The sequence below is a fragment of the Saimiri boliviensis genome, chromosome 3 (genome assembly GCF_048565385.1).
Source record: "Saimiri boliviensis isolate mSaiBol1 chromosome 3, mSaiBol1.pri, whole genome shotgun sequence".
In the NCBI taxonomy this organism is placed as follows: domain Eukaryota; kingdom Metazoa; phylum Chordata; class Mammalia; order Primates; family Cebidae; genus Saimiri; species Saimiri boliviensis.
This window is the reverse complement of record NC_133451.1, coordinates 180862350-180888894: the sequence shown is the minus strand read 5'-3', so window position 1 is coordinate 180888894 and position 26545 is coordinate 180862350. Positions and strand designations below refer to the sequence as shown.

The window sequence follows — 26545 nt, the reverse complement described above, 5'->3', positions numbered from 1 at the left end:
GGTCAGGAGATGGAGTCCAGCCTGGCTAACACAGTGAAACACTGTCTCTACTAAAAATACGAAGAATTAGCCTGGCATGGTGGCACGCACCTGTAGTCCCAGCTACTCTTAAGGCTGAGGCGGAGAATCGCTTGACCTTGGGAGGTGGAAGTTGCAGTGAGCGGAGATTGCACCGTTGCACTCCAGGTTGGCTGACAAAGCAAGACACCATCTCAAAAAAAAAAAAGCAGCTCTCTGGTGTACGCCTTTTGTCATCTTCATCTTCGTGCCTTTGGTCGTTTCGTGATGTGGAAATATGATTCTAATCAGAAGTCAATAACATGCTATTGGACTTCTACAATCTAAAATTGTGAGCTAAGTACACTTTTATTCATTATAAAAAACCAACTCTAGGATATTCTGTTATTAAAGCAGAAACTGAAATAAAAGATTCACAAAATGTCTAAATAGATTTTTTAAATTAAATATGCTTCACGCAAGTGATTTATCTTAGATTCAAGGGCACACATAGGCCTTTGCTAACACTCTAAAAAGTTTGTAATTTGTTGGTTTTCTTGTTAAATAACTTTTTGCTCATTTCAATATATATTACTGTATCTTTCTTTCTGCCTTCTATAAGACATAAGTATGTGTGAGGTTTTTCAGGTGTTTTTTTTAAACTTAGTTTTGTAATATAAAAAGAATTACTGGTTCTGCCCTCTTTCTTCACATGCTTGAAGGTTAAAAAAGAATCTGTGACTTAAATTACTTAAACTAGAGTTTAAGAATCTGTTTCTTTTGAATAAATGCCCTATGTCTTAATAGTGAATTGTACTGTTAGATCTTACAAAAATGAATGTGAAAGGGAATTTTCTGCATGATGGAAGCAAATTGCAAATTTAGATCTTTGTAATTTTTATTATTAATTTTCTCATTATAGAATTAACATAACATTGCAGTACCCTAGAACATAGATGAAAGGGAAAAATCATGCAGAATGATTATAGCCTGACATTAACAGTATTTGCATTTTTGTGTTTTCCAAGCCTGTATTTTCCTGTGGATGTTAAACCGTGGCTCTGACTATAATCCTTACGTATATGAATATTTCTATGCATATTTTATAAGGGGCTAATCTTAGTGTGCAAACAATTTTCTATTTTTTCTACAGTATTTTATAAGCTATATATATATATATATATATATATATATATATATATATACACACACACACATATATAAAATTGTATAGGCTCACTAATATCATTTAGTGGCTTAATAATTTTCCATCTTGTGATGTCACACACATATACACATATACACACATACAATGCCATGTGATCGCTCAATACATTAGTGAATGAAATTTAATGACTTTATATAGTTATTGCAAATATCCCTTGACTGCTACTATTAGGTTGCCTTCCATTGTTTATCATGATGAGTTATGCTGAAATCATTATCTTTATGTACCTAAAACTTTTCATAATTTGGGTTAATTTCCTAGAAAAACTCAACCCGCGCGCACCCATCTCGGTCGTGGAGCGGCCTCCCGCGGTCTACTCCGTACATGGGCTCCGTGGCCTAGCGCCCCCGTCCCCGTCCCCGCCACCCATGATCGTGCGCCGAGGCCCGGAGGCGTCGCCGCCCAGGTCCCACCAGCCCGCAAACCAGAGCTTGGCGGCCATCCCCTCCAGCAGCTCGCTCGTGGCCACCCACGACTACTACCGGCGCCGCCTGGGTTCCACTTCCAGCAACAGCTCCTGCCGTAGTACCGAGTGCGCCGCGGAGGCCATTCCCCACCCCCCGGGTATCCCCAAGGCTGACCCGGGTCACTGGTGGGCCAGCTTCCTTTTCGGGAAGTCCACTCTCCTGTTCACTGCCACGGTGCTGGAGCCTGCAGAGCACCCGGAACCCCGAGGGCTCCCGCAGCGTGAACACCTGTGACCTGGCTCAGCACGCCCCGAGGAAGCAGCCTGGTGGTCAGCCCAGCACAGGCAGTGCTGGGCCGCCGTCCTGACCTGAGCGATGACCACCAGCTCCAGGACTGCGGAGGCGCTAGGCCACCAGAGCCGCTCCCAACCCCCGCCCCTCGCCACCGTAGATTAGGCGGCTGCAGCCAGCAGACCTCCACATCCACACAGCAGACACCAAAAAGGACTGAGGGCCCGGCTCTCCACCGCCGGGCCCTGAGCAGCTTTCCTGACACCTGAACTGTGCACCTGGCACCAAGCGGAAAATAAACTCCAAGCAGCCACACGCACGAAAAAAAAGAAAAAAGGAAAAAGAAAGACTCTAACAAATAGATTTACTCTATCATAGTTTGTAAGCATTTCACAATCCTTGATAAATTATGCTTTTCCAGGTAATTGTAATAATTTACATAAATACAAATGTCTAAGAGATTGCATCTTGACACAATTGGCACCATCACTAATTTTTCCAGTGCTAACGGTGTGTAAAAAAAAATGCCAACTAGTTTTAATTTGCATTTTTAATTTATAAGGATAATTGTTTTATACATTTACTTAATAATTTGTTCCTAAATTTTATATAAAATTTCAAATGGCTTCATTTTGGGGCTCAGATACACATGTATTTTTATATGGTTATATACAAATGATACACACATAATTTGCCTATAGGGTTTTAAAAATCAAATTGCAAGGATTGTTGACATTGGAAAGATACTTAATTTTGCTAAGTTTGCCACAATACAAATTATTTGTTACTTTTTTAATACGTTTAATATTTTTACAGTCTTTAACTCAGGGTATTGTGTATGTGTGTTATTTATTTTATGGATCTTAAGTCTGAAAAACTCATTTCTCTGTATATTTTGGATAAATGTTTGATTTTATTTAATATCTTTTAAAAAATTTTTTTATATTTTTAAAATGTGACACAAGTAACCATGAAGCACATATAATATGCACAATTTAATATTTATAAGGTGAACACCTCTGTTTAACCACCAACTAATTCAATAAATCTAACATTTCCAGCATTCTAGAAGCTTTTTGCATATGGCTGTCTGATCACAATCCGTCTTTTCCCTCCTGGAGGTTCCCATAAACAATCCTGACTGGTGAAAATCATTTTCTTGCCTAAAAAAAAAAAAAATGATTTCTCTACTTAGGACTTAAATATTGAAGTGTAAGCTATTTAATTTTGTTCATGTTTACCCAAAGTATTGTACCATACTATATGCATTATTTTGTGTCATGCTTCCTTTGCTCACCTTTATGTGGTTAAGATTCACCCATGCATTGCATTTAACTGTAATAAGTTCATTTTCAGGCCGGGCGCGGTGGCTCAAGCCTGTAATCCCAGCACTTTGGGAGGCCGAGGCGGGTGGATCACGAGGTCGAGAGATCGAGACCATCCTGGTCAACATGGCGAAACCCCGTCTCTACTAAAAAAATACAAAAAACTGGCTGGGCGTGGTGGCGCGTGCCTGTAATCCCAGCTACTTAGGAGGCTGAGGCAGGAGAATTGCCTGAGCCCGGGAGGCAGAGGTTGCGGTGAGCCGAGATCGCGCCATTGCACTCCAGCCTGGGTAACAAGAGCGAAACTCCGTCTCAAAAAAAAAAAAAAAAAGTTCATTTTCTTTGCTACAGACTACTCATTTGGCACTTCCATGAACAAGTGCTATTACGAACAATTTTGTATGCGTATTTTGGTGCAAATGTGCAAGATCTGCTCCAGAATAAGTACTTAGGAGTAGAATTGCTGGCTGCAGTCTACTCGTATCTTAAACTTTATGTAACCAAACTTTTTTCCAAAATATGCATACTAAATTACACTCCCACCAGCAATACATGAGAATTCTCTTGCTCTACACTTCTCACCACTTAATATTGTGAGAACTTTACTTTTCTTGGCATGGTGGTTTTGAAATAGTAAGTCAGTGTGATTTCAATTTGGAGTTTTCTAATCATTAATGAAATTGACCATATATTCATGTTTTTTGGCCATTTATATTTCCTCATTTGTGAAGTGTATGTGCAGTACTTCTACCTATTTTCAATGGAGAGATACGGTTTTCTCATTGATTTAGAGAAATTTTATATTCGAGACACTAGTTGCTTTTCTAATTTAAAATAATAAATCGTCATAATTTTAATAAATTTGAACTTTTGTGTTGTTTTAAAAAATTATTTCCTACACTGATATCATGAAAGTTTCCATTATTGTGACTCTAAGTGCTTTCAGGTTTTATTTTCTCATATTTAGGCTTATAATTTACCTGGAATTGCTTTTAAGTATAGTATGACATAGTAGTCCAATTTCATTTTATTTATGAATAACTTCTATTTTTTAGTTTTGTTTTTTCCTTCTGTTTGGAATTGGAACCTACATGCTTTGTTTCTATTCCTTTAGTAGTTGCACAAAACATTCCAACATACATACCTAATTTATCACAAACTGAAGTTAATGGTACAGGCTAAGCAGCCCTCATCCAAAAATTAGAAATCCAAAATACTCCCTTTGCATGTCACATTGGTGCTCAAAATGTTTTGGATTTTTGGATTAGGGACATTCAGTATACATCTTTATTCTTCTCTTGGACATTACTAAGACTGCTGATGACTTGAAGTTCATTTCTCCTCTCGTCCAAACTTGTATGTTATTATAGTCATGTATTTTAATTCTACTTTATACACATACACACACACACACACACACACACACACACACACACACACACACACACATTTTTGAGACAGAGTCTTGTTCTGTCACCAGGCTGGAGTGCAGTGGTGCAATCTCGGCTCACTGCAACTTCCACCTCCTGAGTTCAAGCAATTCTTCTGCCTCAGCCTCCCAAGTAGCTGGGACCACAGGTGCGTGCCACCATGCCCGGCTAATCTACTTTATATTTTAAAGCCAACTATATAGCCTTATCATGGTTTAATGCAGCTAATATTTATTCAGATTTGCCAATGTACCTGCCACCTTTTCTTTTTGTTCACTTGCAAATCAGACCTTCCATCCAAGATCACTTTTTCTTTTTTCCTTTTTGTCTTTTCTCCTCAAATACCTTTACCACAAGATCACTTTCTACTGAAAAATACCTTCAGATTACATGTAATGAGGGTCTCTGAGCTTTTATTTTTCTAAAATTTATTTTGCCTTTATCCTTAAAAGATACTTTCAGTAGGAGTAAAGTTCTAGCTTGGTAGTTACTTTCTTCACACATTGTTAAGTATATCAAACAAATGTCTTTTGGCTTCCATGATGGCTCTTGATAAGGGAGCTTGCAGTCTGTCATTCATCTGAATGCAAGCTGTTCATTCTGTTTACTTGCTTTAAGTTGGTCTGTGTGCTTGGCATGCTGCAGTTTCTATGGCTTGGCTAGTGTGGATTCTTTCTTCTTTAATTTACCCTATTTGTGATTCACTGAAATTCCTGAATCTGAAGATAAGTGTCTTTCATCAATTCTGGTAAACTTTGAGATATTATCTCACCAAATATTGATTATGCTTCAGTCTCTCTTTTTCTAGGAATTCTGATTAGATATATTTTAAATCTTTTCAATCTATCCTTCAAGTCATTTCTCTTTCATATTTCTTTTTTTTTTTTTGCCAATTGGTGTTACATTCTGAATATTTTCTTCTCTATTTTTCAGTTTACTAATTCTCTCTTCAGATGTATCTAATCTCCCATGTGGGATGGTGTGGTGGTGTATATTTCAACTGATTCACTTGTTTGCTTGCTTTGAAAATTCTATTTGGCTTTCAAACCTGCTGGATTGTTTTAAATATTTTCTATGGTCTACAAATTTTAAAATTTGCCTTTTACTTTTTTTTTTTTTTGAGACGGAGTTTCACTCTTGTTACCCAGGCTGGAGTGCAATGGCGCGATCTCAGCTCACCGCAACCTCCGCCTCCTGGGTTCAGGCAATTCTCCTGCCTCAGACTCCTGAGCAGCTGGGATTACAGGCACATGCCACCATGCCCAGCTAATTTTTTGTATTTTTAGTAGAGACGGGGTTTCACCATGTTGACCAGGGTGGTCTCTAGCTCTTGACATTGTGATCCGCCCGCCTCGGCCTCCCAAACTGCTGGGATTACAGGCCTGAGCCACCACGCCCGGCCTACTTCTTAAAGAATAAGTATGGTTGTTTTAAAATCTGTGTCTGATACCTCCAACATCTGAAGTAGTTACAGACTTGTTTCTCCTGGTTCCTTATTTCCATGTGTAGGTTCAAGAATTTTTTATAGTAAGCTCTGCATTTCCCTAAAAAAGTTGGTTTGGGAAACACTTGGATAAGGGAATCTTCTAGAGAGAATTCATGTTTATTTCTGCCATCAGGTGTTTCCAGTTGAAAATGATTAAGATGTGAAAGTTAAGAACTTGCCGGGTGCGGTGGCTCAAGCCTGTAATCCCAGCATTTTGGGAGGCCGAGGCGGGTGGATCATGAGGTCAAGAGATGGAGACCATCCTGGTCAACATGGTGAAACCCCGTCTCTACTAAAAATACAAAAAATTAGCTGGACATGGTGGCGCGTGCCTGTAATCCCAGCTACTCAGGAGGCTGAGGCAGGAGAATTGCCTGAACCCAGAAGGCAGAGGTTGCGGTGAGCCGAGATCGCGCCATTGCACTCCAGCCTGGGTAACGAGCGAAACTCTGTCTCAAAAAAAAAAAAACAAAGAAAGTTAAGAACTTGCAGTCTGGGCTGCGAGTGGTGGCTCACCCCTGTAATACCAGCACTTTGAGAGGCTGAGGTAGGCAGATCACGAGGTCAAGAGATTCAGACCATCCTGGACAACTTAGTGAAACCCATCTCTACTAAAAATGCAAAAATTAGCTGTGTATGGTGGCACGTGCCTATGATCCTAGCCACCTGGGAGGCTGAAGCAGGAGAATCACTTGAACCCAGGAGGCAGAGGTTGCAGTGAGCAGACATCACACCACTGCACTCCAGCCTGGCAACAGAGTGGGACTCTGTCTCAAAAAATAAAAATAAAAAACAGAAAACAAACAAAAACTTACCGTCTGTAATAATAAGACATATAGAAAAAGACTAACCAGGGAAACGACCAGTTGAAAGTTTATATCTTTCATTCAGTAATGGATTTGGGTGATAAACTTTGTATGCATAACTTATCTTGCTTATAGGCAAATGTATAGGCCCACTGGTATATCTCTGTTTCTAGATCAATGCTTCTTGAAGTACAATATGTGGATCACCTAAACAGAATCACCTGGGTGAACATTCTTGTTAAAATAAACATCCTCAGACCCTCTGACAGGCCAAATGAATCAGAATGGGAGAGGGAGGGCTAGAGAACTGGCATTTAATGAGGCTCCCTAAGGGCTTCTGATACAAACTAAAATTTGAGAAAAGAGAAAGACAGAAAATATGAGGTGGAAAGAGATATAGAGAAACAAAATCAGAGACAATGAGGAGCGGGGTGTTATGCTTGCCTTGTGTTGCAGAAGGTATCATGTATCAAGCTCTAAAAGCTGAATGTGATACAGCTATGAAAATATTATAATTAGCCCAGAGACTTTTCAGAGAAATGAACACAAATATCTTATTAAATCACCTAACAAGTTATGTTAGGTGATTTAGCGCTCCACACTGTACAAAGCATTTCAAAGGGTATGAAAACCAAGGGAGGCAAAAACCTAACCCATCACATCTAATTACACCAATGAAATAGCATCGACCTCTGTTGGGCAAATTTCTTTGTAATTCGTACATTACTTTTAGCTACAATAAATCAGAAAGTAGAGACGCATCTTCATTAGTCATGAAATCAAGGACAACTGAAGGGCATAGTTTTCCAGACATCCATTGGGAGACTTTTGGGTAGACTATGGACCACCCTACAGCTTTTACAGGAAGTACTGTGGGAGCCAGGCGCGGTGGCTCACGCCTGTAATCCCAGCACTTTGGGAGGCTGAGGCGGGTGGATCGCAAGGTCAAGAGATCGAGACCATCCTGGTCAACATGGTGAAACCCCGTCTCTACTAAAAATACAAAAAAAAATTAGCTGGGCATGGTGGTGCATGCCTGTAATCCCAGCTACTCAGGAGGCTGAGGCAGGAGAATTGCCTGAACCCAGGAGGCGAAGGTTGCGGTGAGCCAAGATCGCGCCATTGCACTCCAGCCTGGGTAACAAGAGAGAAACTCCATCTCAAAAAAAGAAAGTATTGTGGGAATGTTAGTTTGACCTTCTCCCTGTTAGTCTCCGGGTATAAGTATTACTGGTCAGGTTGAGGATGCTAGCTTATGTCAAATATTTCTTTTTTTTTAGCTGCCATCTCATCAGGCCCAGCTGCTTTGACTTTTAACTTGCTTTTAAATGTATTTCTGCTCTTAAAATTCATAAACTATGCCCTTACTGATATTTAGTGATTTGTCCTTTGATTCCCTTAGGGTGGAGAAAAAGCATTAATGTACTGGCTTAAACTGTGACCACACTTAAAGGAACAAAAGCTGAGTATGAATTTTTTTAAAGGCTATCATTTTGGCTGTGAGTCCCCTACATTGCCTTGAAATGGCAGACTGCAATTAAACTCGTCTAAATTCCATGAACTGTACTGAGCACCCACTAGAACACCATGCACTGGCTCTATGTATATCAAGACAAATGAGATGCAGTCCTGGTTGAATCAACAGATTATTCCCTTTTCCTTTTCTCTCTCATTCCTAAGAAAACCAGGAAAAGTGTGAGTCAAGGACATCAGACAGCTCCAAGCTCAATACTCAGATGTATGGGAGCTTACACAATTAATGAGCATCGTTTTTCGACGTATGAATGTTTATAAGTTGATACCAAAGAAACTATATTTGCTAAAAGAATGTTTGGGCCGGGGGCAGTGGCTCAAGCCTGTAATCCCAGCACTTTGGGAGGCCGAGGCAGGCGGATCACGAGGTCAAGAGATTGAGACCATCCTGGACAACATGATGAAACCCTGTCTCTAGTAAAAATACAAAAAAATTAGCTGGAAGTGGTGGTATATGCTTGTGGTCCCAGCTACCCGGGAGGCTGAGGCAGAATTGCTTGAACCCGGGAGGCAGAGATTGCAATGAGCCGAGATCACACCACTGCACTCCAGCCTGGCGCCTGACAACAGAGCGAGACACTGTCTCAAAAAAAAAAAAAGTTTGCAGCTGTCCGGAGCCATTTTCCTGGTGAACAAGGAAATGGTATCATTATTTTGTAGCTGTAGGATTCTCTCCTGTCTCCCTCTCCTCCTTCGTTTTCTTCTCCCGTGCTCCCCACAGTATGGTTACCCCGCTTCTCTGTGACCCAGCCCCAAGTCCAAAGCCGAAGTGCCCCAAGCAATGGCTGTGCAGACAGCAACTTTGAAAGAGTGCTCTGAACTCAGTGTGGTGCTGCGGGGAGAAGCTATGGAGAAGAGTTGCATGTGGACCACATCAGGAAGGCAGGTTGGCTAAACATTCATCTGACAAGCTTTCATTTGTGCAGAGCCCATCTGCTGTTTGGTGCCAGCAATAGGCAAAACTGACTGAATGTGATTCATGTGACTATCCTGGCAAACTGTAGCCAACTGAAGGCCACCTAAACACCCATGCCATGTGTGCGTAACAGCCACCATCAAGATGCTCTAAAGAGCTACACCTGGGAGGCAGCCCAACAGCCCAGTGTGCCGGGGACCAAGCTGAGGTGTCTCTGTCCTAGTCCCTCTCACGTCCACCTGCCTAGAGCCCCACTGAGAGCCTGAGCTCTGCTGAAAAGATGAGGCTCTCCTAGACTACGTGGCACAACGCAAATGTCTCACCGCCCAATCTTTCATCTTCCTGGGGAAGAGGGTCAGCAGCTGACTCTTCCAGATTTTGATGTAAAAATTTAGGAAACAGTTTGCATTGGATGAAGGACCTGAAAGTGGAAAAACACACAGGTTTTACTTTATCAAAGACATTCCTGGGGCAGTGCTTTTGGTAAATAACTTCACCTTAGATCTCACACCCACACATGACAAAAGCAAGTGCTCTCTTCATTTAAAAATTTATAATAAAAAGAGGGACATGTTCAAGTGATCATAAAGATAGTGTTTTGATTTGTAAATTTCACCCTAATGAGAGCAGTCAAGTACCTTAGCAGCATCAGCAGCATCACCCTCTACTGTCAGCAGTGGGACAAGGGAACCGTCCTCCAACTCTGCCAGCCCAGTAGGGCTTCATCTTCACAAAAAATTAGGAGCAGAAAGTGAACACTGCAGTAATACAATTGACACTAAAAACTGTGAGAACCATTTAACTTTTTTTTTTCCATTTTTCATGCCTTTGATACTGCCGCACCTAATAGCCTAAGATTATGGTGTCTCTGGTCCTCCAAAATATGGTTACCTTAAATCAAAATCTTTCATAAATTTAAAAACATTACATAAGATGCAACTGTCAGTATCTGAAACTCACTCTGGCATCACTTGAAAGATTTCCAGTGCCAGAGTACACGTTACCAAAGACTTAAAGATATGATTAAAGGGAAGATTGTAATGTATACATTCACATTACTAAGGATCACATTAAATACATTTTAACACTTCGGTGAAAATCTCACTTTAAATCCAGAGGGTGTTCGCCAAATTGAGAACCACCACCACAACAAAACACCTCCTTTCAGAGGTGCTGGTTTAGTCTCCACAGGCAACTGCTTAGAGTAAATGCAGGGATGCAGCTTAATGGATCTAGAGAGGGTACCGTTGAGGTGGTACCTTCTCACCCAACGGAAAGCCACAACAGGGATTGGGTGCTATTGGCTGTCTGTTCCTGCCACTGTTCATTTTACTCCAAAATCAAATCAGCAAAGCTAAAATGTTTGCTGGATGTTTACTTTTAACTGTTATTAGTTTCTGGCTAGTCCTGTATTTCTCCTGCCCTCCTCTGGTGAATGACCAGTTAGTTTAATAATGAGAGTCAAATTACAATGGGCAGTGATTTGCCATCTCCTCACCTCAGTCAGGGCACAGGCTGAGGGAACCATGCCCCCTGCTCAGTGATGACAGAGCAAAGGCGTAGATCACTCATATGAACACAGATGAGTCACTGCTCTGCCAGCTCAGATGGTAGGAAAGAGTGAACAAGAGGCCACAGAAGGCTGAGAACAGATGTGTTGTGTGCTCCATGGTTCCTAAAGAAAAGATGTCAGTTAGCCAAGTCACTCCACAGCTACGTGAATAGCAGGATCCCTACCAAACATTTAGAAACATCTCCACAGTTCAGCTGGATGGGTGAGTTATTCCTGTGATCATTCCTGCCCATGGTCATATAAGCATCTGCTGGGCACACAAAAAACTCACCTGTCGGTTTATGAACACTGATTTTCATAAGAGACTGGGGTGGGGGGAGTTTTCACTAATTGTACACACTTATAAGAATAAAACTGAATCCTGAAATTAAGATTAGGATTTTTTATAGAATGCAATATTAAATATGTGTCCCTCTTCTGAATGCAATGTAACAATTATAATAATTCTATTTCTCAATGGTTACTAATTGATAGTCTAAATGGCATAAAAAGTGTAAACGTGGCATAAGAGATTAAACAGACTAATGAACTGAAAACTTGATAAAGATTGAAGAGTCAGCTGAAAGATTTCCAGTGCAAGAGTATACTGTTACTAAAGACTTAAAGATACGATTAAATGAAAGATTGTAATGTATATATTCATGTTACTAAGGATTACACTAAATACATTTTAACACTTTGGTACAAATCTCACTTTAAATGGCATAAGCAAAGAAAGAGCAAAGTTATTTCAAATGAAAAGAGAAAGGCACTTCCGGTTTAATTTGATAGAAGCACAGATGGCAGTCATCAACACATTGTACTGCTACCAGCCCAAGCAGTGTGGTGGCCTGGGACTCCAGCTCTCCTTCCACACACACCTGCTGCTCCCACCAACACAAACATGTCTCTCACATGCCAAGAAAACATCTACATATTAACCTTCTCAATCACCATCAACAGAATCACTGATCCCTTCTGAAAGCTGAATTTAGTCAAAAAATTAAATACTTTTCTCTCAAGATTTTTTAAAAGATGGGTTGTCAATTGTGCTTACATGAAATCTTCAAATGAATGAGTCAAGTGTGCTTAGCAGTTATCCTCCGTAACTGCTAAGACAGGCTGGAAAGCAAATGATACCCTGGATAGAGCAGGTGATTTTATTTTTGAATACTTCATTTTCTTACAAATTAAAATGTATTTCTTTTATCTTTCCCACTGTGGAAGTCTTAACGCCTGAGAGCAGTACCTGGAAAGCAAATTGCAGGGAGCTGACTCGCAGAGACTCTGAGCTGCGTGGCTACAAAGTCAGGAAGTAACAATCACTGTCTCCAGACGCATCTCCACACAGATCCCCACACCAAGACGTCCCGCGTGCCTCTCAGGTCAGCTTCCCCGAAGGTCAGATGCAGTGTCTTTTCTAGCGCCCTAAGGTATCATGCATTCATTATTTTTCAGATTCTGTGCAGATGTCTTCCTCACCAATTTCATTAAAAAACTCAAACCCAGGGATGGAGCATCCTCCATGGACCTTTTCTTCCCTTGGAGTTTTCATCAGCAACACCTTCCCCTCCAGTATCCAAGGAAGACGTGTACTTTCTCCCTCCTGAGCCAGACCCTCCCCTCAGATCAGGATGTCCTACTCTTTTTCATTGGTCCCCTCTGCCCTGCCTATAAAATACTTAAGTTGCTGACATCTTTTTTGAGATGGAGTCACTATCACCCAGGCTAGAGTGCAGTGATGCAATCTCGCCTCACTGCAACCTCCACTCACTTCAACCTCTGCCTCCCAGGTTCTAGTGATTCTCCTACGACAGCCTCCCGAGTGGCTGGGATTACTGGTGTGCACCACCACAACCAGCTAATTTTTTTGTTATCACCATTTTGGCCAAGCTGGTCTCAAACTCCTGACCTCAGGTGATCTGCCCCCCTTGGCTTTACAAAGTGCTGGGATTATAGGTATGAGCCACCGTGCCCGGCCAGTTGCTGACATCTTTAACAAATAAAGTCAGTCCTCCTTCCCCTTGACCCTGTTGCCCTTGAAAGCTACTGTACTATCCTAGTCTGTCTGGGCTGATGTAACAGAATACCATAGACTGGGTGGCTTATAAACCACAGAAATTTATTGCTCACATTTCTGAGGGCTGAAAGCCCAAGGTCAAGGTTCAGGAAGGAGGTCTGTTGTCTGGGGAAGCCCTGCTTCCTGATTCCTACATGGTGCCTGTTTGCTGTGTTCTCAGGTGGTAGAAGATTTAAGAGCACTCTAGGGCCTCTTTTACCAGGCACTAATCCGATTCATGAGGACTCCTCCCTCGATAGCTGTAATCACCTCACAAAGTCCTAACCTCCGATACCATTACATTGGGGATTAGGATTCAACATGAATTTTGAGGGAGACATTCAGTCTATAGCATACACTATTCCTCTTTTTCCTTTCAGTGCCATCCCAGCCTTTTGAACGTCTGGGCTCCACATTTCACTTCTGGTCATGGGTGAATGACTCAGTAGTCTCTGTTACACAGGGTACATTTAATGAGTGGAGGTCCTACCATGAGCTCTGTGACCTGGCCCTCCCAAAGTGCTAGGATTACAGGCATCGGACACTGTGCCCAGCCTTAATACTATTATTAAGACAGAGTTTAGCTCTTATTGCCCAGGCTGGAGTACAATGGTGTAATCTTGGCTCACGGCAACCTCCACCTCCCGGATTCAAGTGATTTTCCTGCCTCGGCCTCCCAAGTAGCTAGGACTACAGGCATGCGCCACCATGCCCAGATAAATTTTTTGCACTTTAGTAGAGATGGGGTTTTACCATGTAGGTCAGGTTGGCCTCAAACTCCTGATCTTAGGTGATCTACCCACCTTGGCCTCCAGAAGTGCTGGATTACAGCGGGGTTGGGCTGTGGGTAAAGACAGCTGGAGTCAGAATGTTTGTGAGCTGATTATTGCTGAAGCTGAGTATCAGTACATAGGGTTCTTCTCTAGCTGTTATAGACAGAAATTCCCATAATAATTGATTTTAAAAGAAATCAGCCAGGCAAAGTGGCTCACACCTGTAATTCCTGCACTTTGGTAGATGAAAGTGGAAGGATGGCTTGGGGCCAGGAGTTTGAGACCAGCCTGGGCAACACAGGAAGACCCTGTATCTACAAAAAAATCAAAAAATCAGCCAGGCATGGTGGTGCACACCTGTAGTCCCAGCTACTTTGGAGACTGAAGTAGGAGGACATTTGAGCCCAGGAGTTTGAGGCTGCAGTGAGCTATGACCACACCACTGCACTCCAGCCTGGGACAAAGAGAGATCCTGTCTCTAAAAACAATATTTTAAAGATACATAATTAATTAATTAATTTACATATCTGAAGATGGAGTTTCACTCTGTCGTCCAGGCTGTAATGTAGTGGCATGATCTCGGCTCACTGTATCTCCCGGGTTCAAACAATTCTACCTGAGCCTCCTAAGTAGCTGGGATTACAGGTGTGGGCCACCACACCCAGCTAATTTTTGTATTTTTATTAAGAGACATGATTACGCCATGTTGGCCAAGCTGGTCTGAAAATTCTGAACTCAAGTGCTCCACCTGCCTCAGGCTCCCAAAGTGTGAGATTCCAGGCGTGAGCCACCATGCCAACCTTTTATATAAATTTTCTTTTTTAAAAGTGTTCTGGTTGGGTCAGTTGACAGGCCCCAGGTCCCTTGAGTCTCATTTACTTCCATTGCATGGCAGGAGTTTCTGTCCGTTCCCTGTTCCCCAGGAGCAGGAGTGAGCACACCTCTGCTTCCCTGCCCAGGTACTCCGGCCCCTCCTCCCTCCTCCCAAGGCCACCCTCCTGGCAAGCCCACCCCAGTGCCTGGGACCTAGGGAAGGAGAGGCAGGTGGGTGTGGTCTTGCCTGCAGCATAGAGATGACGCCAATGGCCATCTGAAGCACAGCACTCATGGTGTCTGACACTTCAAAGCTTTCCTGTCCTCCTGGGAGATACATGGCAGGAGGTGAGGGCCCAGCAGCCCCTTGGCACCCAGGGTCCCCACAGCCCCACCCCACACTGAGGCATCCCCACTGCCTTCCATGGGAAGAATACTCAGTACCCAAAGGAAGGGCCGAGAGCTCTAAAAGCAGCCACAGATGGGGCTGAGTGCACAGGATGGGAATAGGTACGGCAATCCTGGGGGCCCCTGCCTGGGTGTGCCAGAGCCCCGAGAACTGGCACGTGGTGTGTAGGCAGGCAGGCCTCCCCCAGCCACTGTCTCCAGCCTCGAACCTGAGGTCTTTGTTGCAGGTGCTGGCAAGTCCCATGAGGGTCATCAGGAGCACGGCATGTTGCAATAAGAGGGAGGCACAGGGGCTGGACCTGGAATCCTGACCCTGGGGACCTCACATCCACCCTTCCTTTCTCCCTGCCCTGGTCACCCGCCCAAACACACACCCCGCCTTGTTCCAGATCAGCTCCAAGCTTCTGGGGCATCTGGCTGCTTCTGGAGTTGCAGACAGAGATGCAGGCACTGAAGGGGCTGGGCCCTTGGCTGGTCCAGCAGCTCACTGGCCAGGTCTGGCAGAGGGCAGGGAGGAAGGAAGCCATGCCTAAGAGGGTTGGGGAACACAGACGCTGGGAGGGGCAGGTGGAAGTGGCAGCTCAGGGCTTACCTGTGGGCATCTGAGAGCTACACTAAGCTGAATTCCTTGGTGCCGTAGAGGATGGGGTCCCTGGCCATCCTGCTGAGATGGGTCATGCAGAATGAAGCCCAGAGCAGGAACTCAGCTGGGAGAAAGAAAAGGTTCCCAGTCACCAAGCCTCTCCGGTACTCACCCAGCCTGACCATACAGGAAGTAACAGGAGGTTAGGCGGTAGGGGGGACCTGGCTAAATTTTCATTTTTTTTCAGATGGAGTCTGTTCTGTTGCCAGGCTGGAGTGCAGTGGTGAGATCTCGGCTCACTGCAGTCTCCGCCTCCCAGGTTCTAGCGATTCTCCTACTTCAGCCTCCGAGTAGCTGACACCATGGCCAGCTAATTTTTCTATTTTTATTAGAGACGGGATTTCACCATGTTGGCCAGGGTGGTCTTGATCTCTTGACCTCGTGATCCACCTGCCTTGGCCTCCCAAAGTTCTCAATTAGAGGTGTGAGCCACTGTGCCCGACCTAAATGTTCATTTTGAGTAAATATGGGGTCTTGCTACGTTGCCCATGCTGGCCTAAGACACCTGGGCTCAAGCCATCTTCCTGCCTTGGCCTCCCAAAGTGCTGGAATTAAAAATGTATGCCACTGCACCTAGCCTGTTTTTTGTTATTGTTGTTGTTTTAAATAAACCAGCTTTGGCTGGGTGTGGTGGCTCACTCCTGTAATCCCAGCACTTTGGGAGGCTGAGGCGGGTGGATCACGAGGTCAAGAGATCGAGACCATCCTGGTCAACATGGTGAAACCCCGTCTCTACTGAAAAAAAAAAAAAAAAATTAGCTGGTCATGGTGGCGCATGCCTGTAATCCCAGCTACTCAGGAGGCTGAGGCAGGAGAATTGCCTGAACCTGGGAGGCGGAGGTTGCGGTGAGCCGAGATTGCGTCATTGCACTCCAGCCTGGGTAACAACAGCGAAACTCCATCTCAAAAAAAAAAAAAAAAAAAAAATGATAGCCCCAAAGTTGAGTTCTGGGGGTTAGGAGGAAGCAGGGCTAGGCAGGAGAACAGGGAGCGGCCTCCTCTCCCCTAACCAGGTTGCCTGGCCCCCTCCCCCTGGAAGGAGGATCAGGGAAGAAGATCAGGGTGGGTGGGGAGGGAGCTGGGGGGAGGCACCTTTTCCACAGTCTCAGGAGGGAGGTAGGAGTCCTGAGTATCTCAGTATCAGGCACCCCTGCCATGGGTGACCTCTGGCCTGGATAAGCTCAGTGCCCACAGGCAATGAATGATGGTTTCACCAGGGGCCACAGGTCCCTTCCCTCTGGTGTGTCTGTGTGTCCTGGCGGGTGCTGAGGGTGACTCTCCCTAAGGAGGAGGGGCAGTGCATCTCACCTGCTCAGAGCAGCTCTCCGTCCACACCCAGGAGATTGCCGGAAATGGCCCCACTGCAGGGACAGGGATTCATGGTGACCAGGGCTCCTGGCAGGCAGCCCTGACAGACATACATACAGACACACACACACACACTCACACACACACACAGAGAGAACGAAATCCTAGTTGCCAGCGCAACCACCTGGAGCTCAGCCTCTTCCCTGGCCCAGTCATCTTGGGTGCACAACACTTTTCCCCTAATGTTCCCAGAACACTTATCCCTAAGCACCGAGTCACCTTGGGTGCAGGATCCTTGTCTCCTGAAACATGTCCCCATATATCAGGCTGAGGGCAGTGGGCTAGACTCACTAGGAGCCTCACTGAAGAGCTCCAGCCCTGCTCAGACACATTCACTGGCTTGGAAGTCCCCACCTTAGCAAGAGCTGGGCCTCCATGCAGGGTCTCCCTCTGAGCAGATAACCCAACTTTCTATCCCTCTCTGCCCTTTCCAGTTCACCTGTGAATCCCTAAGGCTATGCAGCAGCCACCCCCACCAGGCCCTTAGGGCAATGGAGCCTCACCCACCTCCCCAGGGGCAGGACGCCAATCTGTTTCCACACCTCCAGCAGCCGCTCAGAGTCTAGGGTCAGCACCTTGGCATGGTTGTGGGAAGCCACGGGCGGGAGGGTCAGGGCAGCCAGGGTCCTTCCCTCCAGCATGGCCCCTGCACCTCACCCAGCTCACCTCAGAATCCAGTGGCTCCAGTGAAGGGGCTGGGCCCTCTGCAGGTGGGTGTACCCTGGGAAGAGGATGTCATATTCCCTATGGGAGAGAAGCAGGGACTCAGGTGGAGGCTGGGTGAAGGCCTGCTGGTGACACTGGGACCCTGCAGGCATGCGTCACTCCTGGGAAGTGTTGCCCTACAGCACTGCACCTGAATGAGGGATCCAGGATCTCCCAGGCAGAAACTGCTCTCAAGGAAAAAGAGGACGAAATGGGGCCGTGTGAACCACAGACTGGGCCTGAGCTGTGGGGCTCCTGGGGTGAGGCTTTGCCAGGAACACCCAAAGCCTGAGCCTCTGTCACTCAGCATCTCCCATCAGGGGCTAGAACAGGGGAGGAGGCCCATGTTGGGTATGACTTGGGAGGTTTCGTTTGAGGACCTCAGAAATAGCCGGGGCTCAAAAAGAGCTGCTTGGAGCAGGAGGGACACCCTGCCCCTCATTCAAGTTACTAATTCTTTGTATTTTTAGTAGAAATAGGGTTTCACCATATTGGCCAGGCTGGTCTTGAACTCCTGACCTCAGGTGATCCACCCACCTCGGCCTCCCAAAGTGCTGGGATTACAGGCATCAGCAACGTCGCCCAGCCTGTTGTTGTTTTAAATAAACCAATTTTGCTAAGATATCATTGACATACAATTTATCCATTTGAAGTTTACACTTTAGTGTACATCCATCACCACTTTTAGAACATTTTCGTCACCCCCTAAAGAAATTCTGTACTCAAGGCCAGGCATGGTGGCTCAAGCCTGTAATCCCAGCACTTTGGGAGGCCAAGAGGGTAGGATCACTTGAGGCCGGGAGTTCAACCAGACTGGGCCACACAGTGAGAACCCGTTACTACAAAAAATGTAAAAACTTCACAGGGTGTGGTGCACACCTGTGGTCTTACCTACTCAGATAGCTGAGGTGTGAGGATCATTTGAGTATAGGAGTTTGAGGCTGCAGTGAGCTATACCGAGCCACTGCACTTCAGCCTAGGCGAGAGAGCAAGAGCTCATCTCTAAAGACAATTTAAAGAGAAAAAATTTGGCTGGGCACAGTGGCTCATGCCTGTAATCCCAGCACTTTGGGAGGCCAACGTGGGTGGACCACAAGATCAGGAGATTGAGAACACCTTGGCCAACATGGTAATACCCTGTCTCTACTAAAAAATACAAAAATTATGGGCCGGGCGCGGTGGCTCAAGCCTGTAATCCCAGCACTTTGGGAGGCCGAGGCAGGTGGATCACGAGGTCGAGAGATCAAGACCATCCTGGTCAACATGGTGAAACCCCGTCTCTACTAAAAATACAAAAAACTAGCTGGGCGTGGTGGCGCGTGCCTGTAATCCCAGCTACTCAGGAGGCTGAGGCAGGAGAATTGCCTGAACCCAGGAGGCAGAGGTTGCAGTGAGCCAAGATCGTGCCATTGCACTCCAGCCTGGGTAACAAGAGTGAAACTCCGTCTTAAAAAATAAATAAATAAATAAATAATACAAAAATTAGCTGGGCATGGCACGTACCTGTAGTCCCAGCTACTGTGGAAGCTGAGGCAGGAGAATTGCTTGAATCCAGGAGACAGAGGTTGCACTGAGCCGAGTGCTACTGCACTTCAGCCTGGCTAACAAGACCAAAACTCTGTCTCAAAAAAAAAAAAAAACAAAGTTAAAAATTTAAAAATTAGGCTGGGTGTTGTGGCTTATGCCTGTAATCCGGGCATGTTGGCAGGCTGAGGCGGACAGATCACCTGAGCTCAGGAGTTCAAGAGACCAGCCTGGCCAACAAGGTAAAACCCATCTCTACTGAAAAAAAACACAAAAATTAGCTGCATGTGGTGGCACACACCTGTAATCCCAGCTACTTGGGAGGCTGAGGCACAATAATCACTTGAACCAGGGAGGCAAAGTTTGCAGGTAGGAGAGATCGCACCACTGCACTCCAGACTAAGCGACACAGCAAGCCCCAGTCTCAAAAAAAAAAAAAAAAAAAGTAAATTAAAGAAACCCTGAACTCAGTAGCAGACACTCCCTGTTCTTCCTAGCAGCCTTGTCCTCCATGGTCACAATTTGTGTACCCTTATTGCCCTCCAAGTCTGAGAAACAGGGGTCACAGGGAGTTGACGAAGAGGAGGGATCTCTGACAACATATGGAGGAGACTCCTCAGCAGAATCTCCTCCAGGTCTGCAGGGAACAAATCCAGACCCAAAGACACCAGGTCCCAGAAGCCAAAGCCCGGGATAAGGCCAGCAGGAGGCAGCCTTTGACTCTGTCTTTCACCAGATGGGCTGGGTGGGGACACGGAATATGGGAGACATGGGGCACAGGCAGGGTGGGGAGAGACTCTGGCTGCTCCAGGCACAGCCAAGCTAGTGCCTTAGTTTCCTTCCCTCAAATCTGCAAAGGGTGAGTTCTCTTTTAATTTTTTGAGATGGAGTCTCACTCTGTCTCCCAGGCTGAAGTGCAGTGATACAACTGAAGATCACTGCAATCTCCACCTTTCGGGTTCAAGGGATTCTCCTGCCTCAGCCTCCCAAGTAGCTGTGATTACAAGTGCACAACAGCACATCTGGCTAATTTTTGTATTTTTAGTAGAGACAGGGTTTCATCATGTTGGCCAGGCTGGTCTCGAACTCCAGCCCTCAGGTGATCCACCAGCCTCTGCCTCCCAAAGTGCTGGGATTACAGTCGTGAGCCACCACACCAGGCCCAACGAAGGGTGAGTCTTCCCTGCCTGCTGAGCTAGACTGGAATGGGAGTATTGGGGTCTGCAGGAAATGCCCCACTCCTGGCTGCTCTGCCTCGATCCCAGAGTTCTGCAATACCCCTGTCCCCCAGGGCCTGGCACCCCACCCTGTTCACCCCTGCCACCTAGTCTGCTGTTCAGGCTGTCATCACACCTCTCTTCGTCCCCTGGGTGTCCCTTGGGAACTCACACCTCTGTCAGATCCACCATGGTCCTGATGAGCTCCCAGAGGAGGCCGGAGAGCATGGAGCCGCATCCATGGCCTAAGGTCCATGACCACCTGTGCAAGCAGGAGGTGATGCTCAGGGAGGCTGACGGCTGCTTCCCTGGGGAGCCAGGACCCTGCTGAGCTCTAACTGCCCCCTGGGCTCCCCAAGGCTGGCACAGCACAGAGCAGGGGGGTGGAGGAGCTAGAGGCACCTGGTCATTCCGGCTGCATCCCGTGTGCAGCTTCCCAGCAGTTTTGCCAATGAGCTCTTAGAGGTGAAGGGAGGCCCAGGGTCATAGTCTATATGCCCAGAGGAGTCAATCCAGGCAGGGCAGCATTCATCAGCCCTGCCTGCCAATCTCCCTCTCTACCCCAGGGCCCTGGGTCTTGCCCAAATCTCTCACCATTTGTGCTTAGCCCTTTTTTGTTCATTTGTATTTCTTTCAATTTTTTGTAGTTATGGAACCTTGTTATGTTGCCCAGGCTGGTCTTGAACTCTTGGCCTCAAGTGATCCTCCCACCTCAGCCTCCCAAGGTGCTAGGATTATAGGCATGAGCCACCACAACTGGCCCATGTCCTGAGGTCTCCACTGCTCTCTGCCAAAGGCAAAGTAAACAGAACGATGGTGCTAATGCTCAAAGTGGCCCAGGAACAGGCGGAGACGGGAGGCCAAGAAAGCGGTGGGGCTGCAAGGGTCATACCTTCAGGCAGTGCTCGCTAGCTATGTGGATGTCCTCTTCATTGGGGTTGAGTCTGAAGGTGCCCTGGGCCCACTTCTCAGTCACCTATAGCAGGTGGCAGCAATGCTGGGGGTCAGGTGAGCAGATATCAGGAGCCAGGAGAGCCCCTGCCCTGGTCCCACCCTATCCCTCATGGCTGAATGTCCCTGTCCTGGAGCTGAGTCCTGGAAGCACACCCTGGGAGGGGGCATCTCGGTTGGGGACACCTTCACTCATGAGCCATGTGAGCATCAGGGGTCATTAAAGGATGGAGACAGGCAGTCACCAAAGCACACAGTTAAGCGGCACTTGAGTAGATAATTAGTTCAACATGAAACCATAGACTGGCAACGCTGTACTATTTGCTCAGGGATTTGGTGGGAGCCTGGGGCCACAGGGAGGGGCCTTGGGTGGGGCTTGGGCCAAAGGGAATACCTGGTAAGCTGCCTGTTCCTTGAGCACGATGTGTACCATGGGGAGCTGGAGTGAGGGCAGCTCCATGGGGAAGGGACAGGATTGTCACCCTGAACTGTGTGACCTTAGGCAAGACCCCTCTTCTCCAAGTGAGCTCAACCACACAGGTGATTTTGGGAGCCGGTAACCGCTCGGACAGTCTGGATTTTAGCTTCGTAGGTGGATGGGAACCTGTGAGGGTTTAGAGACGCTGGGAGAACCTTTGTCCTGGGAGAGCTTTCCAAACAGGGAACAAATAGAGCCACCCTGGGCCCCGCTGAGAAAGGATCCTACCGGAAGCCCTCACCACTGTCTTGCTCCACGCTGGTGGTGATGGTGATGTCATCGATGCAGGTGGTGGGTGTCGTGAACGGAAGCTCAGACTGCTGTAGTCCCACCGAGCTGAAGTCAAAGTCTGTGTTCTGGACAAAGTAACCCTTGGGATATCTAGGGTGGGAGAATTGTGGTTTGCTGGACCCTTGCTGTGGGTTGTTTAACCTCAGCTCACATGTCTGTGGCCTCCCCAGATCCAGGCCCCTCCACTATGTGAAGGCAACCCTGTCACTAGCAGGAAGACCATGGGGTGGGGCGGGAAAGTGGGGGCGTTCAGTGAAGGCAGGATGGTACCCACTCGCAGGTGTCAGTCATGTAGCGGACAATCCATGGTGGCCGGGTGGAGGGAGTGTGCTGTTGATGGCAATAGTGATGGGGAGGTGGGAGGGCAGGGGCCCCACCTGGACCAGGCTGCTGATGTTGGCCTTGAAGGGGAGATAACCTCCCATGCTCTAGCGCATCGACCCCATTCACCCACTGCAGACACCAGAGATATGGGGAACGGGTGTCAGGTCAGCGCATGAGGAGGGACCCTGCTATCAGGCACTCCCTCATAACCTGCAGCATAGAGCTGAGGCCTGCCAGCCAGACGGGAAGAATGGCATCCCAGTGGGGTGGAGTAGGCCACCTATCCCCCTATGCAGGACACAGCCTCCAGGGCAGAGGAAGGAAGGGTCCCCCCACCGTCCCATCCCAGGAGACAGGCTGTGGGTGGCACCTGGGACTCCCATGCTGTTCAGCAGCCACGCCAACCCACCTCCTCCTGGCTGCACTCACCACAGTGGCATAGGAGTGGGCACTGCCAATCCTCAGCACCACTCTTGTGTGCAGGTCCTGGGTCCACCACTCCAGCAGGGTCACTTCCTGTTCGTACCATACCCAGCTGACAAAATGGCATAGCCACCAGTCCTGGCAGATGTTCTTGAAGCTGGAGAGAACCTGCATGTCCAGGGTGGGGCCAGACTGCGGAGAGAAGGGCGGAGCTCAGCTCCTAGGCCCCCAAACAGATCTGGGACCAAGGTACATTCCTGCCTTGGCAGAGCTGACCTTGGGATGCCTAAACTGTCCGCTCCTCCCCATCCCCGGGTCCAGCTCTGTGCAGCGCAAGCCGCTCTGGCCTGACTAGCGGGAGGAATGTCTGGGTGGCTCATGCCTGTAATCTGTGCTTTGGAAGGTCAACATAAAATGATGGCTTGAGGCCAGGAGTTCGAGACCAGCCTGGGCAAAGTAGTGAGACCCTGTATCTAGAATTTAAAAATATATATATATATATATATATATATGAATTTTTTTTTTTTTTTTTTTTTTTTTTTTTTTTTGAGGAGGAGGAGTTTCGCTCTTGTTACCCAGGCTGGAGTGCAGTGGCGCGATCTCGGCTCACCGCCACCTCCGCCTCCTGGGTTCAGGCAATTCTCCTGCCTCAGCCTCCTGAGTAGCTGGGATTACAGGCACGCGCCACCATGCCCAGCTAATTTTTTGTATTTTTAGTAGAGACGAGATTTCACCATGTTGACCAGGATGGTCTCGATCTCTTGACCTCGTGATCCACCCGCCTCGGCCTCCCAAAGTGCTGGGATTACAGGCGTGAGCCACCGCGCCCGGCCTTAAATTAGCCAGGTGTGGAGGCCCCAGCTAACTTGCAAGGCTGTGGCAGGAGAATCGCTTGAGCTCATAAGTTAGGATTGCACCATTGCGCTCCAGCCTGGGCGACAGAGCCAAGCCCGGTCTCAAAAATGTTTTAAAAATTAAAAATAAACATTGGAAAAAAGGACACTGCCCGGGCTCAGCCTTCGCCTCGGGAGGGGGCTCGGCAGGGGTGCTTCCTCCTCCTCCCCCGCGGTCCCCCTGGGTCCCCTCCGTGCCCCACTCGCTCAACCCCGCGCTCCCAAGCCCACTGACCTTTAACCTCCTCTGGGCCCCCAACACCCGCGCGCCCAGGGGAAGGAGGCTGCGAGGCGGCCCGGGCTCCCCGACTCCCCCCGCCGGGCTTCCGCGCGCCTCCCGGCCCTGCCCCGAGTACCGCTGCAGCGGCCCTACCACTGCTCCAGGAAGCCCCGGCGCCGGTCGTCGGAGAAGTTATCGCGGATGCTCCAGAGGCCGTCCAGCTCCTTGCGCTCCCGCGACGGGCTCTCCCGGGGATACGGCATCCCGCCCTGCAGCGCCAGCGCAGCCACACAACCGCGGCCCGAGCGCCGCCCAGACGACCACCCGCCCGAAGCCAGGCTTCCCGCTCGGCCGCTCCGCTTCCGGCTGCGGGAATAAGGGAAGCGCTGGAGAACGCCGGCGGGCGTGTCGCTTGATGTACTGAGGTCGGCGGCGCCATGTTGGTTGAGGGCGCGTGCCAGGCCTGGAGGGGAGGCGGGGCCGGGCGCTGCTGGGTGGGGCCAAGGGCTGGGAACCCCGGGCTAGGCGTTTGGCGAAGTTGGACCCTCACACTCAGCGCCAGCCAAGAAGGGCGAGGTCTTCTCCACACTCCCGTCCAGGCTGGACGACCCAGGGCGGCAGGCCAGGACAGAACCCCTGAGATCTGGGAATCCCCAGTTTCTTCACGGAGCACCTCCGCTCGCTTTCCCCAGCGCGACTCCTCCGAGCAGGCCCCAGCGGAACCTCTTCCACGCCTGCCGGGTGCAGCGGTGGCTCTCGCCTGTGTTCCAACAACTCTGGGAGGCAGAGGTTGGTGAATCACTTGAGGCCAGTCTGGCCAACGTGCCGAAAACCGATCTCTACTTAAAAAAAAAAAAAGGGGGGGCCGGGCGCGGTGGCTCAAGCCTGTAATCCCAGCACTTTGGGAGGCCGAGGCGGGTGGATCACGAGGTCAAGAGATCGAGACCATCCTGGTCAACAGGGTGAAACCCCGTCTTTACTAAAAATACAAAAAATTAGCTGGGCATGGTGGCGCGTGCCTGTAATCCCAGCTACTCAGGAGGCTGAGGCAGGAGAATTGCCTGAACCCAGGAGACGGAGGCTGCGGTGAGCCGAGATCGCGCCACTGCACTCCAGCCTGGGTAACAAGAGCGAAACTCCGTCTCAAAAACAAACAAACAAACAAACAAACAAACAAAGCCAGGTGTGGTGGCGGGCACCTGTAATCCCAGCTAGTAGAGAGGCTGAGGCTGGAGAATCGCTGGAACCTGGGAGGCGGAGTTTGCAGTCAGCCGAGATCATGCCACTGCACTCCAGCCTGGAGACAGACTTATCCCCCCACCCCCAAAAAAAAAGAAAAGAAAAAAAAAGAAGGCCGGGGCAGGGGCTCAAGCCTTGTAATCCCAGCAGTTTGGGAGACTGAAGTGGGCAGATCACTTGAGGTCAGGAGTTTGAGACCAACCTGGTCAACATGGAGAAATCCCATCCCTACTAAAAACACAAAAATTAGCCGGGTGTGGTAGTGGTCTCAGACCAGCTACTCGGAAGGCAGAGGCAGGAGAATTGCTTGAACCGGAGAGGCGGCCGTTGCCATGAACTGAGATGGAGCCACTGCACACAGGCCTGGGCGATAGAGTGAGATGCCAGCTCGAAAAAAAAAAAAAGTTTATTATAAAACTTTAGAACAGGAAGGAAAGGAGAGGAAAGAAGGACAGTACAACTTGGAAGAGGGTCGTGGGTGGCCTGAGAAACCAAGTGCCCAGCTGGACCTCTCGACTCGCGGTTTCATAGGTTGGCATCCTTCTGGGCTCTTGCCACTCCTGATTCCTTAGCTTGGGGCTAAGAACACACATTCTTCTTAGACCATAAAGTCATTCTCAGGGTATACATCAGTTACAGCTGTTGGGTCCCCCTGCCAGACAGAGGGGGCCCTCGGGTCCTAGGAACACCGCCTGGACACAACTCTTTGTACGATTCCTCCCCTGCCCCTTTTTCTGCTCACCCAGTCTTCTGAAAATGGACCTTAATACTGAAAATGGAGTCCCCAGCATGGTGAAATAAATACATTCTAGGAACTGACAAGGCCTAAGGCACTGTTTATGAGTCAGCTTTAGGCCAAATTTAACAAAAGTAATCCCAGCAACTCGGATGGCTGAGGCAGGAGAATCACTTGATTCAAGAGGCAGAGGTTGCAGTGAGCTGAGATCAAGCCACTGTACTCCAGCCTGGGTGACAGAGACTCCAACTCAACTCATAAATAAAGGGAGAAACTTACACATTTCTCTATATATGGATGTTTATATATGTTATATGAAAATATGACATTTCTATTTATAAATCTACATATTTAATACATTAATTCATTAAATATATATTTTATATACATTATATATACACATATAAAAAGGAATGTATTTCTTTGCTGTTCTGACACTTCCCTGATCTTCTTTTCCCTGTTGGTTCTGGTCTTGTTTCCAATTCCTGGAGGTAGCCAGCTTCTAAATC

The 26545-nt window shown here is 47.6% G+C and overlaps 1 protein-coding gene and 1 pseudogene across 1 annotated transcript; one reads left to right on the top strand and one right to left on the bottom strand.

Annotated features, from left to right (window-relative positions):
• The first annotated feature begins 1593 nt into the window (after nt 1-1593).
• Nucleotides 1594-1999, top strand: LOC120367743 (pancreatic progenitor cell differentiation and proliferation factor pseudogene; annotated as a pseudogene).
• Nucleotides 2000-4647: 2648 nt separating this feature from the next.
• On the bottom strand, nt 4648-24908 carry LOC141584091 (uncharacterized). Its single transcript, XM_074397012.1, has 12 exons — nt 24215-24908; nt 22955-23140; nt 22152-22291; nt 21374-21457; nt 20656-20743; nt 17702-17779; nt 16976-17028; nt 15617-15731; nt 13834-14943; nt 12221-12399; nt 10918-11094; nt 4648-9840 (listed from the first exon to the last, which is right to left on the bottom strand). Exons 1-6 carry the CDS (start codon nt 24498-24500, stop codon nt 17703-17705), a joined length of 861 nt encoding a protein of 286 aa, XP_074253113.1. The 5' UTR covers nt 24501-24908; the 3' UTR covers nt 4648-9840; nt 10918-11094; nt 12221-12399; nt 13834-14943; nt 15617-15731; nt 16976-17028; nt 17702.
• Between the last annotated feature and the right edge of the window lie 1637 nt (nt 24909-26545).

Excerpts from the sequence above, each read along its gene's own strand:
- LOC141584091 (XM_074397012.1), bottom strand. The coding sequence starts at position 24,500 with ATGGCGCCGCCGACCTCAGTACATCAAGCGACACGCCCGCCGGCGTTC. Across the intron at positions 20,744-21,373 it reads CTAGCGAGCACTGCCTGAAG|GTGGTCATGGACCTTAGGCC; the intron begins GTATGACCCTTG and ends CTGCTTGCACAG. Across the intron at positions 17,780-20,655 it reads CCATGGTGGATCTGACAGAG|GGAATATGACATCCTCTTCC; the intron begins GTGTGAGTTCCC and ends TCTCTCCCATAG.